At 47.6% G+C, this 20,195-nt stretch overlaps 1 protein-coding gene across 1 annotated transcript; it reads right to left on the bottom strand.

The window, feature by feature from the left end:
* Positions 1–335: 335 nt before the first annotated feature.
* LOC134137811 (pantetheine hydrolase VNN2-like) lies at positions 336–6,861 on the bottom strand. The gene is made up of 7 exons (XM_062570903.1): positions 6,651–6,861; positions 6,417–6,547; positions 5,828–6,020; positions 4,499–4,790; positions 3,139–3,512; positions 2,669–2,839; positions 336–1,247 (listed from the first exon to the last, which is right to left on the bottom strand). The coding sequence occupies exons 1-7, from the start codon at positions 6,831–6,833 to the stop codon at positions 1,128–1,130; spliced, it is 1,464 nt and encodes a 487-aa protein (XP_062426887.1). The 5' UTR covers positions 6,834–6,861; the 3' UTR covers positions 336–1,127.
* Between the last annotated feature and the right edge of the window lie 13,334 nt (positions 6,862–20,195).

The following is a 20,195-nucleotide window of genomic DNA, read 5'->3' as shown; positions in this document are numbered from 1 at the left end:
GAAGACGCAGAGTGTTTCTAATGTGCCACACGGAGAGGCAGCTCAGTGTTAAGCAGACACAAGACTATGGGATAAGCATTGAGCCAAGGACTGCTTCAAGGTGCAAATGAGGTGGTGCAAACGAGGCTTGTATGCTGCAGAGCAGGTCAGATACAAACCACGCTCAGGACTCCCAAGTTTCGCATGTCATTGCTGGAATGCGCAATTCTCACACTATGTAATGTGCAATTCTCACGCTATTTGATCAAATCTCCTTCATGTACAAAAAACTTGTTACTTGCCTTTTTCATATGTTCTCACATATTGAGGAAATTTTCCAAACATCCAGCAGCACATGCAAGTTTATACATTTAATAGTGTTTACATAGCAACTTTATAATATTTATAAAATAAGTTGGACCTGAAATGCACTGAACCAAGCATGTATACACCATATCAACGCATGCTCAGAGTGACTCCAGAACTGACACTGCTTTCTGCAGAGCTCGGCTGGACTCAAATCCTCTGTGGGGCTCTTCTTCCCTCTAAGGTTTCACCTAAAAGCATTTCATACCTGCTTTTCTTTTCAGGGTACAGTCCCCCTTGGTCAGAACGGGGCCAAGGCCCATTGAGTTTTAGGAAGGCCTTACTGATTGCTGCGTAATGCTGAGTAATACAGACCTTAAGTGCTTATACAGCCTGAAAGCCAGTCAAGCAGAAGCACCAGGGATAGAAATACTCCTTCAGGGAAGATTTTCATTGCAGCAAATTGGAAAACTCCACATTTCACTGTCTGCTTTCTGACTAGCATTACCCTGGTGACCTACAGTGCATCTTTCTTTTGGGAAAAAAAAAGATTGGAAATTTTTGGAAAAAGATTTCATATGACAAAGCATCCCTACACTATTGAAAAATAACTACACTGGCTCAAGCACTGCTAAAAAATGTGTATCATTGCTACATGTACACAAAAGACAGCAATCATTGCTTTCTCCTAACTAAACTCAACTACTGTGACTGCTGAGTACAAGTGTAAGGTTGCAGAACAGGAATGACATAGAGTAAATGCCACAGCCCATGGCAAAATGCCTTACAGTAGGAAAACCTTATTCTGTGTATGGTGACTGTTTAAAAATTAAGGAGTCACATTATGGGGAGTTTCGCAGTGGATGCGGTGGGTCCTTTTCATAATACCTTCCAAAAAGGGTCACTGTTAAGAGTGGTTTTGATGAGCTATGCTTGCTTTTCAATCGTCCATCATGTAGCACCTGGTTGAAAAAGAAAGAATGATGTTAATATTCCACTAACAAAGTAGGAATATCATATAGTATAGAAAGAATAGTCCTTACAGGACAAAAATACAGCACTTCAGTGTCAAAGAGAATCATGAGAATAAAACAAAAAAGAATTCTCTCTGACTCATGCATGGAAATGCTCTTGCAGTTAAGTCGCTAAAGCAGAGCTCAGAGAATCTAAGTATCGTTTTCAACTCTGCCATGGCTTTCCCACATTTTCTTGGACCTGAAGTTCTTTAAAGCTTCCTCCAGCTCCATCTTTGTAAGGAAAATCATTTTCTCTGCCTCATAAAAAGGTATAAGTGATAACAACAGATTTGTTAAATCTTCATCAGTTACAATCAGTTACATGGCTATGCAGGTTATCTATTTATCTATCTATGTATCTATCTAGAGATATACATAAAGAACAACAATTTTAAATCTTCTTTGATTTTTAGGTTCCTAAAAAATTTCCATGTGGAAGAACAGAGAATTTCAGTCTACTGTCCATATGTTGCTTTTCTAAGTTACCTTTTACTGATCAATTTGAAATCGCTAATGTAGACAGACTACGTACATCTACTACTTTTAAGAGCCTTTGTGACAACCAGTATGTATTTGATAAGAAAATATAAAATTTTTTTAATTAAATCATGATCATATTATAGCGTGCCAGATAATGCTTTGATGTATATGTTTTTACAAAAGTCCCATTCAAAACATACAGTATGAGCAAGTGTTTTTCCATCACTACCTTTGAAAAAAAATCACCCCTGCTTCTTTTAAAACCCTTCAAGCCTCATTTCACTGTCTTCATTATCTCTTCTGAGCTTTTAAGTAGTTTTTTCAAATCAATTAACATTACTTCTAGCCTCTTACTTAAACATAATCTAAGGCTTATGTTTGAAAACATTTTTTGGCAGAAATATTTAATGAAGTTTCAAATAAAAAAATTTATAAACCCTACAAATACCTCAAAACCCCCTTTCAGTATATATATATATATATATATGTATACACTTTTTTTTGTATAGGATATCTACCCTTATGCATGATACTCAATAGCAGTTTTTCTTGCTTGGACAACTATATTACCCAGAATATTTTATTTCTTTCTCTCCTAAAATGCTTATCAGCAAAGACCTTTAGAAAATAGTTCCCTGAAAGCTACTATTTATGCCTTTGGGATCTGAAGTGAAGAAAACACTCAAGAGATTCTCAGTCTTAGCATTTATATCTCTCCTCAATAAGGACGAACACAATCCATGCATTTAAATGTCTTCTTAAATTATATTCCCAGAATCAAAGAAAGTAGTTCTTGGATTTGTTTGACCTTGTTGTTCTATCCGTTACCATTTCTTTACTAAGGCCCAGAGAACCTAAAGTGAAACAGCTCAAGGGCATCCGATTACCTCAAATTCCCCGGGAGCCAGCTGAACCCCGCTGTACAGGACTTCTGGGAAGACATAGCTAGTGCCAAATGTGCCACTCAGGGAGAACATGTCAAACTTGGTCTGTGCAGTCTCCACGGGCTGCCCACAGCTTTTCAGGTCTGTGCTCTTACACTTCAGCAGAGTGCATACCTGTGGGGGAGAGGATACAAAAAAAGCAACTTACCTCTCAGCTTTAAGCAATCAGTAGCTGGATTCAACAGTACGAAAAGCTCTTATGATGAAGGAATGAACGAGTGTTTTGGAATGATTCATTCATTTAGGCCACAAGGACCTTTGTGTGCTTTGGGTGCACACTGGACTCAAAATCCTTATCATTGTTTTCTTCAAAAATAAAATTAAAATTCAATGCATTTACTAATTGAACTTTGGTGTCTTAATAGTCATCAGGAAAATATATATCTCACATTCACTCCCACTGAACAAATTACCTGCCAATGATATTTTATGAGAGAACCATGAAGACCATCAAATGCACCCAGTACATAAACTTCATCTTTACTCTTGTCTGACATCCTATAGATCAAATGACAGCAGAGGTCTCTCTGGCAAACAGTATAATTTCCAGCTCTGTGTGTGAGTTCACTGAAAGTGAATATATCACGTCGAACAGCTCCTGTAAAAGTGTTTTTTTCTTCTGGAAATTTTTTGATGCTTGTGGCATACAAGCTCCAGTTGACAGCAAGAGGGTAGGTAGGAGAAAGACGGGGGCGTGAGCTCAGCTGTCCTATCAGGAGACGACCCTTCTCAGTTTCTGTGTCATAATGATAAGCTACGGGACCATCTGGTGTAAATATCCCACTCCCTGCAAATGACACACACAAAACATTATGACACAGCTATGTGGAAACATCGAGTACCCATTGGGAGCTATGTAAGCTTTTTTAACACATAAATTTGAAAATATTTTAAATCAATACATTAAAATGTACCTCAAACTTTACCTTAGAAGAATTTTTAAATGGCAGAACTACCAAGATCAGGTTATGTGCTTCGCAGGATTTTGAAACTGAAAGCCTTTGAAAGGTTGTATGAGAAAAAAATCTTGTAAAATTTTTTATAACTTAGATTGTTCTAAATTAGCACTCCATAACTGTCATGCTTGCCAAAGAAAGAAATCATGAGGATAATTACATTTCATAGAAAGAAATCTAGAGTTTTGGCCTAAGCTCAATTCAACGTGCTTAAAAATAGAACAGACAAAAATATTCCTTTGAGGCTTTCACTTCTGCTTCAGGTAAGAGTTACAGATTACAGATACAGCTACAACAACGATTCCTCAGTTTCTAGAAAAAAAAATGGGAGAAAATACCTATTTAGATTAACCCAAAACACAGATATCTCTAACTTCTCAACAGTAACAAAAAAAAAAAAAAAAAAAAAAAACAGGAAATGTCTTGTTCACTACAAAATAGGAGCCTTCCTTTTGTTTCCAGGTTACCAAATTCTGTTTAGGACACTTGTTTTCTTCCCTTAATTATTAATTGATTTTTAAACAAAAAAAAAAATCTGCTTCAAAGTGAGAGGCTGAGAATTTAAGTGAAACTTCTGCCATTTTGAAAAGAAATCAGTTTTAAAATGCTTTAGAATGCAATATCATGATCTTTGTAACTACCTCTCTCCTAGAACATTCATCATTTTCTTACCTGAAGTTGTTTCCTAAATTCAATACAATATCAAGAATATTTTATTCTTCTTAATTTTTCAGACTTCACTATTTGTAAAACATTTTTGCCTGTTTCTGAATTCAGTACCATTAAGATAATTTCTCTTTTCCTAAATGCAACTCACCTGTCATTGCCAAGTCGATGTTGTGTGTGTTTGCTGAAAGTAAATTGACACCCATGCCCATAGCCCAGGCAGAGTGAAACTCAACAGCAGTCAAAAAAGGCAAGACATTCATCCAAGCAGTTGGGAACAGCACGGTGTCCACCTGTAAATCCCTCACCAGCACCACTGCAGGGTCGTGGAAAAGTATGTCAAAGCAAGTGAAGATGCCAAACTTCCCAAAGGGTGTCTCAAAAGTGACAGTCTCCATCTCTTTAGGGAAATTAAACTGAGTTTCTCCTCTAAAGAGGTTATACTGTAGGCCAAGAAAATGACTTATTAGAATTAAAAATAAGACAAGATTTCAAATAGCTACTTTTGTGTCTAAAACTGCCTTAAAGTAGAATTCAGGGTCTATATCTCAAACAGTCACTCAAATCTCCCTTTGTAGCTACTGAAGATCTGAAATGGCTCAGCAGAGACAGCAAATCAAAGTTAGTAAACTCCACATCCCAGAAGCCCCCTAAAATTAGGTAACAAACACAGAAGTGGCAAGTGCACTTTGGTGTATGGGATATGGCACCTGCTTACACCACACTTAGCGCTACAAGCCAAATGAACATCACTTACATTTGGCAAAAGTACCCTGAGGGGCGGAGCTAGTGATGCCTGCTGGGAGGGCAGCCTGGATACACACCTGCATCTAGCATCCCGCAGGTGCAAGTCCCACAATTGCTTCATGGAGGAATGCAAGTGCAAGGAGTATCGTTTGGTTGAACCCCCTTTGATGCTCCTCAGGGCACGGCCTCCCACAGCACTCAGCAGTCAGACAGCAAACGCCAGCACTGTGCAGCCAAACAGTCCCAACCACTGGGCAGAGAGACTCTGAAGTGTCAGCACCTGTATCTTGCATAGTTCCTACAGCAAAATCCTGCAACACTATGTGCCTTCATTCCTGCTGCCTTCTGGAAATGTCCAGACAGTTTTAGCTCCCGAACTCTGCCCAGACATTATCTTGGAAGGTGTCTGGCTAAAACCACGACAAGGACTCTGCTAACTATTTATGTGCATGGAGATCTGTGTGTCTTTTTGCTTAGCTGCAACAAATGTAGACTTCAGTGTTTCATACATATGTATCAGACATGCATTCTGCAGCTGAGGCGTTCCTGGGAATCATGATTGATTGACCATGTTTTGTCTATTTTTCCTTCTGGCCATAAGATCCTTGCACTGGATCATCCTGGATTTGTTGTCATTCTACAGTTATACAAAACTATTGTATCAAACTACTGAAACAGAGACAAAAAGTATACAGATAAATAGTAACAGACTGATGCCAAAGCCCATCCTTACCTTGTGGTAACGAGCCACCAGCTTCCCTTCTGAGTCAAAGACAACATCAGTATTGTACTGATAGCGACCATCACTGGGGCAACTAGGATCACTAGAATTACATGACTTCTTGTCCCCAATGTTTGCAACCACATAGATAGAGTTATTCCTGGCCATACAGCTGAGTCGTTCCTGCACTGGAGCTGGAGCAAATCTAATGCGTTTTTAATGAAAGAAAAACCCCAAAAAATTGAAATTTAATCATGTGGATGTGGAAGAAAAGCATTCAAAATTATTACTTCAATAACTGTATGTCATATGTTTTAAACACATTACATGTTCTTACATATTTTTAAAATAATGATTTTGCCTAAAGTTTCCTCCTTTTTCTCCTTTTCCAATTTTTAGAAGCGAGGCTGCCTCAATACTTTTTACCTTGCATATGCCCTTTTAATTAAGAGTTCATTGTGATGAGTTTCATTTATAAAATACTTGTAATTTTTAAAAGAATAAAAAATCAGCAGTTCATACACAGTTATTGAGAGTAGCTCACTTCTCTGTGAGACACTAGTTTGAAACCACACACAGCACTGCAGAAGGACTCACTCACCTTTTGGGATCAGTGCAAGGAATCCAGTTCACCTCTGGGTCAGGAATATCCTCCAGGTAGGGGTAGATGGATTCTCTGGTGAAACGCCAGCCATAAATGCCGTCTTCAGGAGTCACAATGATGTGGGCACCCTGGCAGGACAGGCTCCATTAAGAATTCACCAGTACTCAGGTAATCAGGAGAATCAGCAGAAGGGAAAACACAAACTGACAGTGCTAATAGTGCATCTACTACCTGCTGGGCGGCTGCTTTGATGGCCCCTTCCAAGATGTCCATATTTTTGTTCATCAATGCCAAAGCATCGTCGGGAGAGGGAGGCTTGCTGGTGAGCGCTGGCAGGATCACCGAGTGCTCGTACACAGCCGCGGTGAAGCTGTCCCAAGCAACGGCCTGGAGCACTGAGAGGGTGAAAACCATGCCCTGTACCAGAGGCTGGAAAGCGATCATGGCTGGTGCCTTGCAGTTCCTGGGAATGGGCATGGAGTGTATAAAGTGAACAGAAAGAGGAGTAAAGCTTTTAATACTGTGCTTTGGAAATAATAATCTATTATGCAATCTGGGAAAGTACAATATTGTACTGTCGACATCTAAGATCATCCATTTATGGTAAGAGGTCTAAGAATCACTTCTAGGAATTGCATCTCATTTTAAATTTGAAATGCTGATGGTAAATAAAAGGCTAATAGGGCATTCCAGAATAATACCAAATTATTCCTGGAAAAAGTGCTTGCAAAATCTGTTTTACTTTCCTCTTCAGTCTTCCAGATCTGATCTCTGGGGTCACATGTCCATACTCACATGGTTAGGGCTGGCTATTTCACATAGCCAAACTGTGAGTATCCCCTATCACTTTGAAATTCAGCTGGAAGTGAATGGCAGACAACTGGCATGAAGTACAGCCCTCATACTTCTGAGTGGAGATTATACTTTTTCTAGTTATGAGACATAAGGACCTGCCTTGCCCTTTTCCTTTGGCTAATAACTTACTATACTTGCAGCAATTTCCCTAAGAGTGTCTTCCCTCACATGTCTACAATGTGATTTACACTGACCCCTGCACTGTGTTAATCTTTATGTCTAGATCTGGAATATTTATCCATTTTGTGAAAATGAATTAAGCTTAATTTTTTATTACTTTTTGATATGAAAAGCAAATTTTGCACAGTGACTGTTTTGCAAATAGCACACTATTACTATAGTCTCAATTTTTTCATAAAAGATTCATTGTTAAAACTGTATCTCTGATCTTGCTTTATCTCTGTGAGGGTAAATTAACATAACCTGGCTAATGATATTTACTGTTCAATAAGAAATAAAGGAAAATATTTCTCATCTTGACAATATATTCCTCTTCACTGTGTAATTTCACTCTGAAATCTTATTTCATTTTGAGGGCATCCTCAGAAGAAACAAGCATTTCAGTGTTCTGTGACAAGATGACATTGTGCTCATGGACGGCCACAATGTAGCTGTCTGGGGCACAGGCCTCAACAACAGACAGGATAAAAACTGCAGCAGAGGCATCAGCTTTAGAAAGCTCCATAGCTGAAGTCTGCAAATCATTCAAGAGGAGGACAGGGGCAAGCAAAGATGGATGATTTTAACAGGGAAACTCTTGCATAAAACTGGTAATTTCCCCACAGTGCCAGAAAGCCAACACTGAGTGACACAACTGCCTTGCCCGGAAAGCCTCAGGGCATCAAGGGCAGGAGATCTGCAAACATTGAGCAATTCTGCATTACAACACAGGCAGAACAGTGATCACCAGGCATAACTGAACAAACATGTCACCTGCCAGATTTAAGAATGATACAGGCGTGGATACAGGAGCAAAGCAATACAGGAATTGCTACAGTGAAGGGAACTGATGGCAAGGCCAGTTCACAGCATGAAAATGAGCCAGAAGAACTTGGAGATATCTCATCAAAAAAAACAGCACAAACACGGGCCAAACCCGTGCAGGCAGGGCAGCAAGAGGCAGGCGGGCAGTCAGCCTGGGCTCTTGAGCTCTGTGCCACTGCTGGCTGTGTCCAAGCCAGCTCAGCACAGAGCCAGCTCAGGGCCGCAGGACCTCAGGGCCAGCTCCACACTGCAGTGGGGGTCCAGGCAGGCTATTACTCTGAGCAAACCATCAGCAAACCACCTATTAACTGAGCTCTGAAGAGATCCCCAAAGATTATTACTAGAACAGTGTGATGAATAGAAGCCACCATTTCTAAATTCTGACTATTGCAATCTGCATTGGCTACAGCTGCAGATCCTGCTGCCAGAAATCTTAAAGATGCATGTGCACAATAATGACTTGTGTCTGGTTACCCAAATCTCTTACCTTCTTTAGTTCCTCTTTTGCTTCACTACGCCTGAGAGAAGTGTTTATTCTTATCAGTGGTTACGGGCAGACTTGTCTTTATATACAATGCTTTGGTATGTGGATGGATGGGTAGATTTCTGTATGATTGCTTTCTGCATGTTTGACTCACTTCATACAATAATACATTTCACAATGATAAATGTTATGCAGTCTTTGTAGTAGGAGGAATTCAGCTCAATATTGGTTTGTGCAGGTCTTCTAAAGAAAAATATTCAACATGCAAATATAGCTAAACGAGACAGTAATGGCTTAGAATCAAATCCTGAAGTCAAAATACTCATTAGATTCAGGGTTTGAGATCATATATTGCTTATACACACAATCTCTTAGGTAGAGTTGTATCTACACTGAGCAGGCCTGAAGGAGCTGCTTTTCAGCTCCCAGCCTAGCAACACATTCTCGCTGTATCCCTTCTGCACTGCAAGGTGAAACCTCAGTGCTCATCTTCACCTTGCACCCTGATCTCCCTTAAAATCCAGATCCTTCCTCCAGAAGTCACTTGCAGGGTGAACCATTAGGTTCCTGGCCCCAAAACATGGGGGACAAGCACAGTGTTGGCTGTGGGTTTGGGCTGATGGGAAGAGCATTTGACTGAACACTCCCTTGCTGGGATGAGACAGTGAACAAGGTTTCAAGAGAGCATGAGTCTGGCAGTACAGATACTGATATTTTGCAAGTCATGGGGGCACTGTCTGAGGCTAGAAGACGGCTTTTGACAAACACATATATGGTACAGGGATGTTATTTCCTATGTGACTGTCTATTTACATTTAAGAAAAGAAAGAGCTCTATGGGGCACTATAGTGATACTCAACACTGGAGTTTGAACAACATTTGCATTCCCAAATAATCTCACACTCCCTGTATGAAGTGCATGGGCCTGAAGACTGGTAGACAACTGTGCAGGCAACAGCAATGGTGCCAGCATGGCCACAAAGAAAAGGGAAAGGTGCCTGACCACTTTTAGAAAGAGCTGCACAGCTTCATACACTGAGATACACCAGCGGCATTGCTGGAGGAAGCTTCCAGCCACAGCAAAGCGTAAGTCTCCATGGTGGGAGAAAAGGAAACAAAAGTAAGTACAGCGCCCTCTCCCAGGGAGTAGCTGACCTCAAGCTGGAATCTAAAATCCTTCAAGTTAGTGGATTTGCAGGGCAACATTATTGTGCAGGAACAAAGGAAAACATGGATTTCACAGACATTGGTGTTATATGGCCCTGAAGAAATAGAGGAGCTTGGAGGGAGAAAAGTTGCTATGTGACATCATGTCACTACTCTGTGACCTCTTTACTGGGGCCAATAGTCCTGGTGCTGAAGAACGTCCCACACAGCCAGTGCTTCATGGCCAAGTAGTTCTTCAGCAAGGGCAAGTTTTGTATTTGGAAGGTTCAGTTCCAAGTTTTAGTCCAACAGAGATTTCAGAAAAATGGTGATTCATGATCAGTTCTGGTCAGGAAGAGGTAATAGGTTTTGGATCAGGGTTGGTTCTATGACAGGAGCTCCTCATCTACCTCCACAATGCAATATTCTGTACTACAAGGTACCACAGACTGTGCACTAATGGCATGTGGCAACCAGGCCAAAACAATGTGAATAGGAGAGAACTTTAAAAATGGGGTGAGGGAACAGGCTGGTATGGGTCAGTAGCAGTAGCTGTACAGCAGAGACAAAACAAAGCTAAACTTGTCTGCATAGAAGGATCATGAACCATATATTTCACTACTTTGCTTACTGGTCTCATAAGAATATGAAAATGTAAAATATTCAGCGATAACAAAATATGGATTAATCTTCTGGCCCACAATACAGGCTGTCCAAGGGAGAGAAAGATCAAACCCCAGAAAGCAGAGCTAAACAACTGCTATTTAAAATGGATGAAAGACGAGTAACCCAGTAATATAAAAGAGTTACTTCTCCGTAAGTGGCAGCAACGAAGTAAGAATGCTGCATTATCACTAAGCAAAGCACACTGAGGAGAAGCTTGTGCATCTGGAATTAAGAAACATAATTATGATTGTTTTAGCCTAAGATGGCATGTCTCATTGGGACACAATGTCAGCAGTGTGCAGCTTCAGTTATGGTAACAGCATGGGGAGGCTGGTGGTTGTGGGTCTTGTTTCAGATGATCCTTTTCATACCAGCGTCCGAAAAGCGTCACAGTGATGATTGGCTTTGTTGGTCCTATCTTACTTATCAAACGTCCATCACTCAATACCTAATTGGAAAAGATAAGAGAAGGATACAGAGGAGTACTCACAGGAACAAGTTAAAAGCTGACAAGGATGTGACCAAACGAGAAGATACGTCAAACCACCTTGCTCACTGAAACCAGTGACTTCATGAAGCGGATGTTGAATATATCCAATTACTTGCTATGAGCAAGTTTCCTCTGGCTTTTCTGAGTCACCTTCTTCCATTACTAAGACCCAGAGAAATCTAATGTGAAACAGCTCGAGAGCATCCCATTACCTCAAATTCCCCAGGAGCCAGCTGAACCCCGCTGTACAGGACTTCTGGGAAGACATAGCTAGTGCCAAACGTGCCACTCAGGGAGAACATGTCAAACTTGGTCTGTGCAGTCTCCACGGGCTGCCCACAGCTTTTTGGGTCTCTGCTTTTACACTTCAGCAGCAAACATATCTGTGGGGGAAAGAAGACAACAATGTATTTAGCAAGATGGAAACACTCTGGTAGGAAACTTTTGTGTCATCAGATCTAGTGTGTGACAGAGCGGGTGACTCACACAGGACATCTTTCACAACCTTAAAGCAACTTCTTTTTAGCTGTAGTGCATTTTTTCACCCCTGGATCTGACTGGAGCATGTTCCAGAACTGCACGGATTTAGTAGACAGAAACAAACTTTCTGGAGAAAGCTCTGCCAGAGTAATTTATTTCATGCCTGAAGGCCAGTCCTGTCACTTGCACTAATTCTTCCAGTTCCCAGTTCTTTCATATCAAGATTCCCCCTTCACTGTCTTAAGACGAGACAGTGGATGGAAGCTTGGAACAAAGTGAAACAAATGAAACAGGTCTCCTCATAAGTACATTGTACAACTGTAAGCTCAGGACCTTTGCCTGGCATTTGTACATGTTGCTAGGGAGAACCCCGTAGATGGCCTGGTAGTCTATGGGAAAACTGAATTTGATTGTCTCCGTTTGATTATCTCCATTTGATTATCCCCATTGAATTTGATTATTTCCTGGTGAAGAGCTGTCCAGGTAATGAAGCAAGCACCCCCTGCTCCCCAGCTTTGTGTTAGCAGTTGCAGCACATAGAGGAGAACAGTGATGGTAATGCAGACTGACTTTTCTTTTGTCCTGAGGGTTAATTCTCCAGCTTTAATCCAATAGGTGTTTATGAGCAACGTGCCGGAACAAAAATATGGGGCCAGCACTCCTGTGAAGATTCAAAGGATGCCGGCTGGCTTTGTTGGCGGGTGAAGGAGGAGTCTGCCTAGTATTGTGTTAGATATTAGGGAGTCAGGAAAAGCATCTCCGCCAACAACAGGAGTACTATTCATCAGCAAACTGCTGAAGTGCAAATCAGCAGGCACAGAGAATCTGGTTCTCTCAGTCTGCTCTAAGGAAATGACAAAATTAATGAGGGGGAAGAGTTGACATTCCTGCCTTCTCTAGAACATTCAGTACCGGTAGAGACCATCTGTGCACTTTCATAAGGACTGAAATAAATTTTCCAGGCAAGCTCACCAAGAACACCGCTTCTATTCAAGCTACCTTCTTAAATGTATTAGATGAGCTAAGACCTCCCCTACACTGTGGTTTCTACAGCTGGTAATGCAAAGGCCCCGTTGGCAGACAGAAGCAAGTAAATAAAAGAATGATTAATCTCCTGGCACAATCACTTAACCATAAAAGCAAATAAGGGTTTGCAATATGGCTTTAAGCAAATTCAACCAAGGTGTAACTCACTGTCTTCCCAAACATTTGATTGAGAGATTGGAAAAGTGGGCATTTCCTTAGCACTCATATGTCATTTCTGTAAGAATCATTGCTATGATCTGAGTAATAACAAAATGTTAACATTTTTGAGAATCCAAATTATCAGAGTATCTCATAAAGATAAATGTGTTTTAAAGTCAATATTTGATTAAGATTTTTTGGAAAGAGATACAGAACCCTTACTCACAGATATTCACAGGGTACCAGTCCTTGGCTGCCTAAAAGGAAAAAAGAAATAGCCAAGGTACTCTGGGATTTTAAAGGAGATTGAGAGACCTCTCTGCTACAACAGAGCTTAAGGAGAACAAGATGCCAAATTTCCTGTCAGGTGATTTCTGTGTAAATGAAGATGTCTACATAAATTTCAATGCCAAAGAAAGACATGCTGGGTGTTATAACTACTCTGAGGATGATGTGAAAGGTCTGCAGTATACTGCCTTGGGTGAGATCGGCAGTCTCATTCTTGTGATAGAGAGGAGAACAGTGGGAGAAGAGAACTCTAAAAGATTCAGAGTTCAGTGTGATGAACAGAGAAGTGGGGTGCGAGCATGCATGAAGAGGCCATTGCTATACAGCCAGGTTCCTCTGACTCAAGCATCAAGGATGGTATAGCTGAGGAAGAAGAGGCTCCTCAGGTATGTAACGAGGTGCCGTCTTTGAAAGAAGATACAGAAGTCTTAGCAGCTGAGCCACAGTCTTAGGCTGTGGGTTTGAAATCGGCTTTGCAATGTGTTGGTTTTGGACTGCCACTGCAGAAGGAAGAGGCCAGAGGATCGGGAGCAGTAAAAGCTTCCTGCACAAGAAGGAAATTGTGGGGCATGGGAGGCAGTGGGCATCTGGGGAGACTGCCCTGGGCATCTGGGGCAGAGCACCGGCCCGCGCCCCCCGAGCTGCGCCACGGCCCGGCCGCCGCATCACAATGTGCCGCGGTGGGTCCCACAGTGACCTCGGCCGCGGCCAGCAGCGCCCGGGCCCCAGTGCGACTCTGTGCCGGCGCAGGGCAGCGTGGGGAGACGCAGGCTCCCAGCTCAGCGGCACTACCTGGCACAGGGACGCGGCTTCAGGTGCCCGCTCGTGGCACCATGGGCCAGGCGAACTGCTGCGGCGGGACGGGTGCTGCCAGCCCCGCTGGCGGCAGGCAGGCACGGCCCCGGGGCCTTGGCCTTGCCCGGGGGGCTCCTCGCGCCCGCCTCGGGCTCCCGGGCAGGGAAGCTTCCCAGCCCCAGCAGCCGCCGAGCCTCTTTGTGGCGAGCAGGAGCCCCCGGCTCCTCCTCTGCGACCGCGTGCAGGTGACGCGGCACCACCGCACCAAGGACAGGCACCTGCTGCTCTTTCCTGGGGCCATCGCTGTCGCCAGCTTCAGGTCAGCAAGCAAGGCGGAAAGGGCCTCCTTGGGGCTGCCTGCGCCGCGGCTGGCCCACAGTGGACAGGCGCTGCTTCCCTTTAGCTCTGGCAGGGCTGCAAAAGCAAAGCGGCCCCCGCTGCCTCCTAGACCGGAATGGCAGTGGAGGTGGCCGCAGCTGGGCAGCAGAGTGGGATTTTAGGCAAGGCCTTTGCCCCCACAAGGGCACCCTGCCAGTCAGCGCCTGCTCTTCTTGCCTGCAGGTGTGGCTCCACCTTCTGGCTGAAGCACCGGGTGCCTCTCAGTGAGCTGTGGGTGGTGTGCAGCGAGGGTGAGGACGAGGCTGCCTGTGGGCACGAAGAGAAGGAGCAGTTCGGCCTCAAGTGCAGCAACACCCTCATCCTCGTCTGGCCCACCAAGATGTGTGCGGTCACTTTTGGGTGAGCCGTGGGGCCACGTTGTTTGGGCGCGGGGGATGCAGGGCAGCGCTCGCCTCCGGTGCTCCGTGGGCTTGCTGGGGCTCGGGTCAGGCTGTGGGGGATGAAGGTAGAGGCCCCGCTCTGGTTTCCCACCGGGACGCCATGAGTTTTTGAAGGCAAGAACAGGGCCGCCGGGGCTGTTGCTTCCCCTCCCGGGAAGACAAAGCCGTGCGCCTTCCGGGGAAGGGAGGGAAGCCACGTCACGTGCAGGAGGGGCAGAGCTCACCCAGAAGGGCAGGCTCTTGCCACAAGGCGCTGGTAGACCCATGGCCTCTCCCAGGTCCCCCAGGCTCCACTGCAGGAGCTGCTCCTGTCAGAGATGCCCTTGTGAACACTACCTGGTGCAGGGACCCTGCACCTCCCGCCATGCATCCCCATCCCTCTGCCAGGGCACTCACTGTCTCCCCTTTTGCGTGCCACACCCTGAGCAGGTCTTTTGCTTCCCTGTGGTGAGGGAGGGGGAGAAGGGAAGAGGGGAGACAGAGACGTAGGTCCTCTAGAAGGGGAGAGGACGTCAGAAGTTTTGGCGATGCCCTGTGCTGCCCCATGCGGCTGGGCCCCATCCCCGGGACTCTGCCCAGGTCACGGGCAGATGTGTTTGTGGCCCGCGCTGGGTCAGAGGATGAGTAGCAGCCCGGTGTAAGGCTGTTTCTCCTTTTCTCTGCAGTTCGCAGGAGGGGAAGGAGCTCTGGCTGGACACCATGCTCAGGTGAGCCCTGCCGGGGAAGTCAAGCTGTGGAGACAAGGCTGAAGGCAGCGGAGAGCTCCAGGTGGAGCTGCAGCCGGCAGTGCAGCAGCGGTGGTGGGGGGGAAAGGGACACCCGCCGCACAGTGCAGCTCCTGGGCTGAACGGTGCAAGTGGCTTAGCTTTGAGATTGCAAATGAATCGCAGCGCCATGGGGCTGTCAGCACAGCTCCTCGCTTGCATGGATGGAGACCCCGAGCTGCCGCTTTCCACTTCCGAAGGGAAGGGGCGCATAGCGAGCAGGCCCGTGGCCGTTTGAGAGCGGCGCTGCCAGCGATGCCCGTGGGAAGGTGTGCTGTGTGAGGGGCACGTGGAAGCGCGGGCTGGTGTCAGGGGAGGCAGCAGAGCGGGCTGGGAGTGACAGAGCTCTTCCTTTGTCCCTGCCCTGTGCCCAGGCAAAGCCGAGGAGGCCAGGAGCCCAGGGTCACGCGGCTGCCCTCCATTCGGCTCCTGGTGAAGGTGGTCGGGTTCTACAACCCGGTAAGTGTCCCGGGGGTTTCCGCTCCAGCCGGAGAGCCACCGGCCTTTGGGGAAGAGCCCCCGCGACGAGCTGCTCACGCTGGTGCTTTGTTCTCTTGCCTAGTCGGTGACGCTGACGGCCAAGACCATCGAGGCGTTGCTTGTGGCGGACGTAAGCAGTGGCTGGGTGTTGGTGGGAGGTATCGTAGCACAGCAGAGGTGGTTTGGCGGGAGGTGCCCAGGGCCCCACAGGGAGCAGTGCGGGAGAGCTGTCGGGCGGGCGGCAGCGTGGGAGCTGCAGGGGGCTGCCCACTGCCTGCCCTTTTCGCGGGCAAGGGTCGAGCCCTTTGCAGGCGACTCCAGGCAGCCCGTGGCAGAAAGGGCCGGGCATGGCTGGAGCAGCCAGGCTGTCCCCAGGACAAGCAGGAAGTCTCTTTTAGCCCTTGAGAGAATCAGTGGCATTTGCATAGCAAGGCTCTTGTGAATGTTCTTCCCTTCCCGCTGAGCAGCCTGAGTGGCTGAAGATTCAACGGCAGAGAGAGGCAGTGGGGCGAGCACTGGCCAGAGCGCGAGCACAGAGGCGGATGCAGCCACAGATGCCTGAGCGTGGGGAAGGCAGAGAGCACGCCAAATGGCAGAAAGGTAGACAGCGGCATGGACTTGAATTTCACCCCAGACCCCAAACTCGCTCCTCCACAGGCACCTCCACAATGTAGTTTGCGTTGTGCTTGCTAGCAGCACCCCGAGTTCAGGGTCTCTGAGCCTTTCCTTGGTGCCCCTCTCCAGGCACTCAAGGCATGTTATTTGACCCTTTGCTTTTTGCGGGATCATCTGAGTTGGTGTCTCTCTCAGGCCGCGATTCCAAGAATCATGTGAGAAAGCCCACCTGGTTGTCACCAGGAAACCAGAGACCATGTCTTTGTAGGAAGAGTGTGAAAGTGGGCATTGGCATCACCATGGGCACCCGGCCAAAGGTTTTGCCCTTGGAAATCGTTTCTGGGTGTCTGTCCTACAAATCAGGAAGACAGACCCTGCAGCACGGGCTAGGCAGAGGTGGCCTTGGGTTTCGGAGCGTTCCCTCAGTGGCAGCCCTGCTGAGCCAGCTGCAGTACTTGCAATGCGCACAGCGGCTTTTCACCATGGAGTACCGTTGGGCGAGGAAGGAGCTTGTCTGGTGTGGCGCTGTTGCTCTCTTCCCCTCCCCACTGCAAAGGCTGATGAGCAGGAGTATGCGGCAGGCCTGATTTCCTGAGCATGGTCAGTTATCTGTGCAGCGGGAGACAGGGAGGCAGACTTCCGTCACAGGTAGACTTCCATAGACTAGAGCCTCCAAGGACCAACAGCGAAAGCAGGTGGATGTTTGGAGTTGGGGTGAGGGGATGTTGCTTTTCTGCACACAAGTCATTTTGCTGCCCATGCCCTGCAGGCAGCTGGCCCTGCTGAATCGTGGCTGTAGAAAGCATGGCTTTCACTCAAAAGGCAAAGAGAATGCAACCTGCAGCACTGCTCCTGCTTTTGCTTTGCAGAGCTGCACACAGAAGAGCCTCTGGAGCGTATGGTGCTGGTGCACGTGCCCAGTCAGGAAGCTGCGCTTGCGGACACCCCACGCTCTCCCCTCTCTGCCGAGAAAGAATCAAGAAGGGACGTGGGCACCCAAATAGGACCAGGAGAGGTAGGAGGCAGAGTCTGGGCCATAAGCACTGTCACAAGGTGGCCCATGGGCAAAGGAGCAGAAATGCTGGGGACCTTCTCCTCAGAGAGAGCAGGAAGGAACCCCTGGTTTCCTGGGTCTGCCCGAGCTGAGCAGCAGCACTGTGGCAGGTGCTTCTGCAGATGCAGTGGCCATGCTGCTTCCAGCTCTCCCCCATAGTGATAGCAGCCAGGACGAGAGGGATTGGGAAGAGAGAGGTGAGCAGGCAGGGGGTCAAGGGGAGCGCTTTGCCTCCCCCTGGCAGCTGCCAAGCTGACTGTGAGGAGGTCTGTGGTGTTGTCATGTCCGTGCGACAGGCTCAGACTCCTGCCACCCTGCTCATTATTTAGCCTCTGGCTGGGGTTGTGCTTCCTGTCGTTGCTGAAAAGGGGCCCCCACTGTGCTTCCCAGCACTGCCTTCAGCACAAGTGCTTTGCTCGTCCTCCCCTCTCCCTGAGAAGAAGCTGCTAAGGATGATGATGTTCTCAAGTGGTTTCTCTCTGTTTCACTGCCTCCCAGCTGCAGCAGTTTGACTTTGATGCTGCAGTCCAGCCCATCGTGGAAGATTTGATCGAGAGCGCGATGGAGAAAGCTCTCCTGGCCATGATGCAGCAAGAAGAAGAGCTGGCCAAGGTGCAGCCACTTGAGGCTGTGGATGGGGAAGTGCCTGGTGCAGAGGGTGCTGAGCCTCAGCACCTGGAGGAGCATGAGAAACAGCCCCATCAGGAGGAGAAGGTAGGAGTCTCAAGGAGCAACAGAGGCCTGCCTGAATGCTCCTTGGCAGTTTTGGAATGATACCCAGCCCAGAGAGCCAAGATGGTAAAGAGGCATGGCTGTCCTCCAGGGGTAACTGTCCAAATGCCCGAGAGTGTCCTGCAGGGGCTCCGCGGAGGCGTGTGCGTGCAGAGGGAGGTGGCTGCAGTTCCTGCAGAGAAGGGGTCGGGAGGTGGTGTGCTTGAATGCAGAGGTGCAGGCCCAGTGGCCGTTCAGCCTCTTTCACAGAGCAATGGGACAGAGGATGTGATGTGATATTGTGGGTTCCGTGTCTGACCGTAGCCTCAGGGGCAGGCAGAGATGCAGTTGTGGCTGAGGTACCTGTGCAAAGGGAGGTCAGAAGTGGCCCCACTCCCTCAGCTTCAAATGTGCAGGAGCCATGGTGGCAGCTGTGCTCGTAGCCTCTTCCCGGCCTTCCCACCACCATCTCTTCCTGCCTTTGTCCTTGGTTCAGGGGCTGCTGCCTGTCCCTTCTTTGGGGTGGCCCTTTGTTTCCAAGCTGCCTGCGCTTTCTTGACATCTCTGCTCCCCTCCTGCTCAGGTGCCAAATGTGGACGAAGGAGGAGCCTCTGCCTTGGCGCCTGTGGGCACTGCAGTGGCTGCAGCTGAAGTGCCTGAGCAGCTGGAAGGCGACGGTGACAGCCTCCCCACGGGACCAGAGCTCATGGAAGCCGCTGTCGCTGCAGTCCCTTGCGCACCTGAGGGAGAAGAGGAACCTCCTGCCTTGGACTCAGCACACCAAGCTGGGGCTAAAGCAGTTCCTGGGGAGGCATCGCTCCAGGCAGAGGAAGGCGCCTCCGGGCTCCCTGCATTCAAAAGCACAGAAGTGCCCACTGCCGAGCTGTGCGTGCAGGAAGAGGAAGAAGCCTCTGCCCTCCCTCCAGCAACACCTGGCTCAGAAGCAGCTGCAGCAGCCAGGCCCCAAGACCTCCTAGAACCCTCCAGCTGTGAAGGTGTTCAGAGGCAAGACAGGGAAGCGGAGCAATGGCTGGAAACAGCCCAAGAAGGAGAAGACTCTGGCGTGCTGGATGCTGTGCAAGGTGATGAGTGTTACTCTGCTGCTGTCCAGCAAGAGGCTGTAGCTGTGCCAGGGAAAGGCCCTGGCTCAGCCTGCCCTGGAGCTGAAGGCTCGGAGGCAGCTCTTGAAGAGCCTGTCACCCCCAGAACAGTGACACCTACAGACAGGGCAGCCGAGACACTAGAGCACCCGTTGGCAGCCAGGCGGGAGCAAACGGCTCCTGAAGAAATCCCAATGACCACAGTTTGTTGGGTTCTGTGACAACAGGCTCTCACCTCCAGCAGCCCAGAGGAGCAGGGCAGGAGGGGGAATGGAATCACTCACTGGAGAAAGGAGCCCCCTGGCCCTGCTCCCGTCTCCGCATTAAACTCCGCTTCTCATTGATTTCCCGGGTGAGGAGACTCTGTTCTGTGTGGCTGGGTGTGGATGGAGGTGCACGTGCCAGTGACGGGAGTCGCACCAGGGCTCAAGGGGCCCATGCGTGTGTGCCGCAGCACTAGAGGGGCGTCCGGGATTCTGTCAGGCTCCGGGGTGAGTCGCCCTGAACTCGAGAGGGCATCACTGGTCAAGTGTAAGGGTTTATTAGGGCTAGGCAGTTCTACACATCTGACGGGCACTGGACATCACTAAGCAGCTCACATCAGACAATCTGCAAGGTTTGCAAAGCTAAGAAGTAAAGAACTACAAAGGTAGCAGAACTACAAAGAGAATACGCAGGTCAGAGCTCTGTGGTTAAGGCAGGGATGCAGGGCACAGTGACCGCTCCGGCCTTTTCCTTCTCGCTATGGGCCCCCGCTCCGGGATCGTTCTCCCCACATTGTTGTCACCATACTCAAACTGAAGCTGCGCCACGATGACCGTGGGGCTGCAGCAGCCTTGCCTCATTGGCTGACTGCCTTCAGCACCTCCAAACGCTGCTGCCCATTCAGGCCCTGAGAGT

The sequence above is a fragment of the Rhea pennata genome, chromosome 3 (assembly GCF_028389875.1).
Source record: "Rhea pennata isolate bPtePen1 chromosome 3, bPtePen1.pri, whole genome shotgun sequence".
Lineage (NCBI taxonomy): Eukaryota > Metazoa > Chordata > Aves > Rheiformes > Rheidae > Rhea > Rhea pennata.
Note: the sequence above shows the minus strand (reverse complement) of the source record. Positions and strands in the feature narration are given on the sequence as shown.